Source organism: Salvelinus fontinalis, chromosome 28 (assembly GCF_029448725.1).
Source record: "Salvelinus fontinalis isolate EN_2023a chromosome 28, ASM2944872v1, whole genome shotgun sequence".
In the NCBI taxonomy this organism is placed as follows: domain Eukaryota; kingdom Metazoa; phylum Chordata; class Actinopteri; order Salmoniformes; family Salmonidae; genus Salvelinus; species Salvelinus fontinalis.
This window is the reverse complement of record NC_074692.1, coordinates 14,548,208-14,554,557: the sequence shown is the minus strand read 5'-3', so window position 1 is coordinate 14,554,557 and position 6,350 is coordinate 14,548,208. Positions and strand designations below refer to the sequence as shown.

The following is a 6,350-nucleotide window of genomic DNA, read 5'->3' as shown; positions in this document are numbered from 1 at the left end:
TATGTCTTAGTTGCTAGGGCTGGCCCTGAGTAGTGATGGGCATTCCGAGTATTTTTGATGAGCTGGAATTGTGGCTCCATTCCCCTAAAATAGCTGTTCATTTGGCGCCCAAATGGCTTTTTGTTCAGTACCTAGCCTCCCAGATAGCAATGCAATGCAATGAGCACTTCGGAGGCTGGAGTCCCTCCAGAGTGGTCGCACGCTGTGTGTCAGCTTTGTTGGCCATTTCCTCATTCACGCGGCGCTGGAGATATGCCGCTTTGTCAAGCGCAGCTGTGCTCCTGCCGTTCACGTGCAGTTTTCCTCACACATCCCACCCCCTTTAACCGCCCCTCTCCCTACCGACGACACTACAGCTGCCAATTAGAGGCAATAAGCTTTTTCAGCGTCAAGCCAGTAGTATGCCTACTTCTTGTCACCAGTTATTTTAATGATTATTTAAGGTAGGCTACATGGAAAAGTACTGTAAATGATGATGTGTGTGCGATAACGACGGTCAGCCCTGGTCATCTGGATCCACTGGTGAAGAGTGCTTAAAAATATAATAAAACCATGAAAAATAGCACATCTCGAATGTAAAGCCTAAAAAGTTGACTACCATTATGTCAGATCGTGATATGTGTATTCAAATACATTTTAACCAGACATAAATATTAGATCGGCTTCAAAAAAAGGAAGATTATTCAAGCAGTAGCCTATGCAAATCAGGGAGCTAAATTGAACGGCTCTTTCACAGATGCGATTCGGTTCTTGATCCATTGAAAAAGAGCCGTTCGTCCGAGAACGACCATACACTAGCTCAGAGTCCACCATGTGGAGACGTTGAAATATGAAAGCGTTTGTCACCTGCTAAGAAACATCAATGAATAAGGTATGTAGCCTGCACAATTATTATTAAATGGGACATTTTGTATGTTTGATTGTTTTGATTAATTTGAACAAGACAATTGTAAAAACATTGATTCCTCGAATTTATGTTAGGTTACGCTGATAAACATATGTAGGTCACAACTAACTACCTTATTATGTTTAAAATCTGTTATTATAATTACCGGTGTTTCCTCATAGTTAACGTCATCTGGAAATAAAGCGCTCGTATTATTGCTGCACTAGAGTGAAAACACTGATGCGCATCCCATCAAAAAAAAGCCTAATTTGGAAAATGATATATTTTTTTCATGTGGATGTTGCAGTGTTAAAATATTCACATCCGAGTCCGCAAATAAAAAAACAATGACAAAGTTGCATTGGTTAGCTACTGTATTTAAAAAAGAGAACTTGAGCTCTCAACAATAACATCTCCCCCCAATAGGTCTGGTCTGGAATCACAGAGCTGGATTCTGATGGACATAGCCTACAGTATGCTGAAATTTCGGTTTGGTCTTCTAATATTCTTTGCAGTGGTATGTTTATATTGGACATGGTCCATATATATCAAATTGAATACAAACAAATACCCTGCAAAAACACATTGGCAAATTCTCATAAGTGATCAAACAATAACTCAGATTAAAGACACAAAGCATTTAATGGTGTCTGCCTACAAAGACCACAGAGTGGATGGAGCAATCCGCATCATTAGTATAATCAGAAGAGATGATCTCCAGCCACTTCATTGTTTTTTCTGTGGTGGACATGGCTGCTTTCCTGCCTCAGTGGCACAGGTGGAGATGCACAGCGACCATTTTGGATTCCCCTTTGTGACCACAGATGTGCTGTGCCAGAGTCCATCGATGTATAATGTGACACATGTCACTATATCAATACATTCAGATATCAAAGCCACCCAAAACCAGCACTTCCTGTCCATACAAAACAAAGAACTGAGAGAGGAGAAGATATTACCATACAACTTTACAGTGTGCATCTCCAACCTTTTCGGGGGCTATAACAATGTCCTGCAGTTTGTCCAAACTATGGAGATGTACAAACTCCTTGGGGTGCAGAGAGTTGTTATCTATAACACCAGCTGTGGTCAGGACTTGGAACCAGTGTTAGTTCACTACAGGGAAGAGGGTATACTGGAAATAGTAGAATGGCCGATTGATCAGTTCCTCAACCCATCCAAAGGCTGGAGGTTTGAGGAGCACAAAGGAGATCTCCACTACTATGGGCAGCTGACCACTCTGAATGAATGCATCTATAGATACATGTACCAGTCGAAGTATGTACTTCTTCATGACATTGATGAGATCGTGATGCCTTACCAACATGCCAATTTGCATCTACTGCTGGAGGACCTTCAACACCAGCACCCCAGAGTAGGAGTCTTCGTCATCGAGAACCACATATTCCCCAAAAACCATTACGAAGACAGTGGCAAGTTCAAACTGCCACAATGGAGGGAAATTCCAGGGATCAATATCCTGGAGCATATTTACAGAGAACCCTCGAGAGAAGCTGTTATCAACCCTACCAAACTGATTGTCAACCCTAGACATGTAGTACAGACATCTGTTCACTCTGTGCTGAAGACTTTAGGGGAGACCTTCTGGGTACCACCTGATGTGTGTCGGCTAGTACACGTCAGAGTTCCCCTGCAAGGGAGCCTCACTAAAGATCAGCTGCTTGTGGACAAAAAGCTGTGGGAATATGAAAAGGAGCTGGTTCAAAATGTTGACAACACTTTAAGGAAATCTGGACTGTTGCTTTGATGAAGCAAATCTGATTTTGACATTCTTTTGTCATTTTTGTTTCTTGGCCTATTTCATATGAATAATAGTCTGTTTTGCTCTAGCCAAGCCTTGACGACTCGTTAGTAGGTAAGGTCAGCCACATCCCAACTCAGCAGAAAATGACTGCACGATGAAATGAAGGAGAGTGAATGGACAATTATTGCATTATGATTGTCCCTGATGTTTTCCTGAGCTTTCCAATACCTACCTGATGCATTTCAGACACTACAAACCATACTTCCTTCTGATTTATTTTTGGCCTATATCTTATTTTGCTATGTATTTGTGTGTTATTCAGTGCGTTGCTATGAGTTAATAGCGTTAAGGCTAAATTCAATGTTTCATAAAAATACAAATAAATATATTTGTTTCTTATACCCCCAGGGGTCCTAAAATAAAACAGCTAGATGGTCCATGTAATTATTATCTTAAAACATTTCCATATGTTAGGGTAGTAAATCAGACACAAATGGCTTAGATTCTCAGTTTTGACACTTTGGTTAACTCTGTTTGTCATTTATTTGAAAAACCTGTTTTAACTTGTCCCAAGGACCTCCCCTTGTGTATAAAAAAAGGTGGCGTTATATTAAAGGATGTAAAGTTTTCAACCAATTATCAATAATTTACTGAATAATTAGTAACATTAACATTAATTTCCATTTGACATTTGTGTGTATGGGTGTGTACTATTACTGTTTGTCAGAGTGTATCATTATTTTTTTAAGTGATTTTAATTGGAAAAAACTTAAATATGTTAATCTGATTCCTCTCTTCCTGTTCACAAACACCCGGAGGTGGACTGGCCATCACAATTCGGCCTCAAAGGGAAAAAAGGATTTATCAGCAAACAAAAACTCCTAATGTGTATTCACCATCAGTTATACCCACATGCATTTATAACTGTCACTTTAGTGTTAATTTCCATACATATTGCCTCATTCCATTACATCTTTTACTTTCCTTTCCTCTGTCACATTCGTGTGATTGTTCCTGAGGTTCGCTAGCAATAGTGGAACATATGGCTAACACATTACAATTTGGCCAATACATTTGTGGCAAATGCCAGATGGGCTGGTCCATTTTTAGCCCAATGGGCATGTCTATCTTGTGGTTTTTTTGTGCAAAATGGTAATTATCTTTTTAATACTGGGACCTTAAGGAAAAACGATATATACCCTCAAACGAAAAACTAGTGTATATACATTTTTTTAATTCAATAATAAAGTTTAATTGACATTCTGACTCTGACCTATTTCTACTTTAGAGATTTTGAAACCTGGGATGACTCACAATGACTGACTTGGAGGTGAATACTTAATGATGGTGACTCAAGGCTCTTTGGGGGTAATTCCGAGGAGTTAAGCATGCATAAATGGTCGTGTATGCACTTTTCTCTCTACGAGTATTCTGACCTTGAACTTAAACATGAGAATAACATGCTATTCACCTGATATTTGTTTGGGGTGGAGACCGATATTTGTTTGGGGTGGAGATCAAAGAAATGAGGGTGTTTCTACAGATACGCAATATTCTGACCTGGACTTAATTCCCTCATAATTCTACCACCTTTATGGAACTGTGATGACAATGGTCCAGTCGTCGTGAACCGTGCTCCAGGCTTCAGGTTTAAACTGCTATGTATGGTATGTGTTGCATAATGATTCAAATAGGCTACATGTCCTAAATTATTGCACAAATTAGCCATATGATAACTGTTAATATGTTAGCCATATGATCCACTATTGCTAGTGAACTTCAGGAACAATCACACAAATGTGACAGAGGAAAAAAAAGGTGAACGATGTAATGGAATGATGAACATTTTAAGGAAAAATTAGTGACAGAAATAAATGAATGTGGGTATGAGAGAGACGCCTAAGACAGTGCTACAGGACGGACAGCCAATCTTCCTCGCAGTGGCAGACCACGTGTAACAACACCTGCACAGGAACGTATGGTGGAAAAATTGCAAGATTATGTTATAATACTTTTATTGCATCAAATGGTTGTTTTATTCAACAGAATAGAGTATTATATATAGATATAGATATATATATATATATATATATATATATATATATATATATAGATATGTTGTGTGTGTTCTGCTGAGGATGGGCCTCTGGGAGATAACACTGACAGGAGATTTACGATGTCTTTTGGGTGATAAAACCTAAAGAACATTCTAGAGCATGAGTTAATGTTTCTGTTCTATACGGGGCCAGACACTGGTCTCTACACAATAAACTGTAGACACAGCAGATACTGTCTGCTATGTATTATAGGTATCTTTCATACAAATCTTAACCTTGTGACCCATTCAATTTATATCTGTTTGTCATGTAGGTTGGAAGGGGTGTATCCTGGCTAGAAAAGACCTTTGTACTGTTGTCTCGTGGCTCTCAACGAATCATCTGAGTGTGAATCGTCGACCAGCCATGACCAGCCATCATTATCGTAGAGCACTCAATCGATTCACTTTATATGCGTGCGTTGTATTGACCTGCTCCCTTATTAATAAGTGATTAAAGATGTACTTTAAGTATAACTCTGACTTGTGTGATAAGTTTGTCTCTCCTCATTTGATAGTAAAGAAATTAACCACCCCAATCGGTACATCCGAACATCACACCTGCAGGACAGGTACAGGATGGCAACAACAACTGCCTGAGTTACACCAGGAACGCACAATCCCTCCATCAGTGATCAGACTGTCCGCAATAGGCTGAGAGAGGCTGGACTGAGGGCTTGTAGGCCTGTTGTAAGGCAGGTCCTCACCAGACATCACCGGCAACAACGTCGCCTATGGGCACAAACCCACTGTCGCTGGACCAGACAGAACTGGCAAAAAGTGCTCTTCACTGACGAGTCGCGGTTTTGTCTCACCAGGGGTGATGGTCGGATTTGCGTTTATCGTTGAAGGAATGAGCATTACACCGAGGCCTGTACTCTGGCGCGGGATTGATTTGGAGGTGGAGGGTCCGTCATGGTCTGGGGCGGTGTGTCACAGCATCATCGGACTGAGCTTGTTGTCATTGCAGGCAATCTCAACGCTGTGCATTACAGGGAAGACATCCTCCTCCCTCATGTGGTACCCTTCCTGCAGGCTCATCCTGACATGACCCTCCAGCATGATAATGCCACCAGCCATGTGTGCGTGATTTCCTGCAAGACAGGAATGTCAGTGTTCTGCCATGGCCAGCGAAGACCCCGGATCTCAATCCCATTGAGCACGTCTGGGACCTGTTGGGTCGGAGGGTGGGGGCTAGGGCCATTCCCCCCAGAAATATCCGGGAACTTGCAGGTGCTTTGGTGGAAGAGTGGGGTAACATCTCACAGCAAGAACTGGCAAATCTGGTGCAAAGCAGACGCACTGCAGTACTTAATGCAGCTGGTGGCCACACCAGATACTGACTGTTACTTTTGATTTTGATCCCCCCCCCCCCTTTGTTCATTATTCCATTTCTGTTAGTCACATGTCTGTGGAACTTGTTCAGTTTGTCTCAGTTGTTGAATCTTATGTTCATACACATATTTACAGATGTTAAGTTTGCTGAAAATAAACACAGTTGACAGTGAGAGGACGTTTATTTTTTTTGCTGAGTTTACAAATTCAGAGTATTTTTAAATCTACCAATTGGTGCTGAAAATGAGATGAATATGTTTGTATTTACT

The 6,350-nt window shown here is 40.8% G+C and overlaps 1 protein-coding gene across 1 annotated transcript; it reads left to right on the top strand.

Moving 5' to 3' along the window:
• Nucleotides 1–711: 711 nt before the first annotated feature.
• On the top strand, nucleotides 712–5,173 carry LOC129826235 (uncharacterized). The gene is made up of 2 exons (XM_055886737.1): nucleotides 712–871; nucleotides 1,313–5,173. The coding sequence occupies exon 2, from the start codon at nucleotides 1,344–1,346 to the stop codon at nucleotides 2,652–2,654; it is 1,311 nt and encodes a 436-aa protein (XP_055742712.1). The 5' UTR covers nucleotides 712–871; nucleotides 1,313–1,343; the 3' UTR covers nucleotides 2,655–5,173.
• Nucleotides 5,174–6,350: the final 1,177 nt, after the last annotated feature.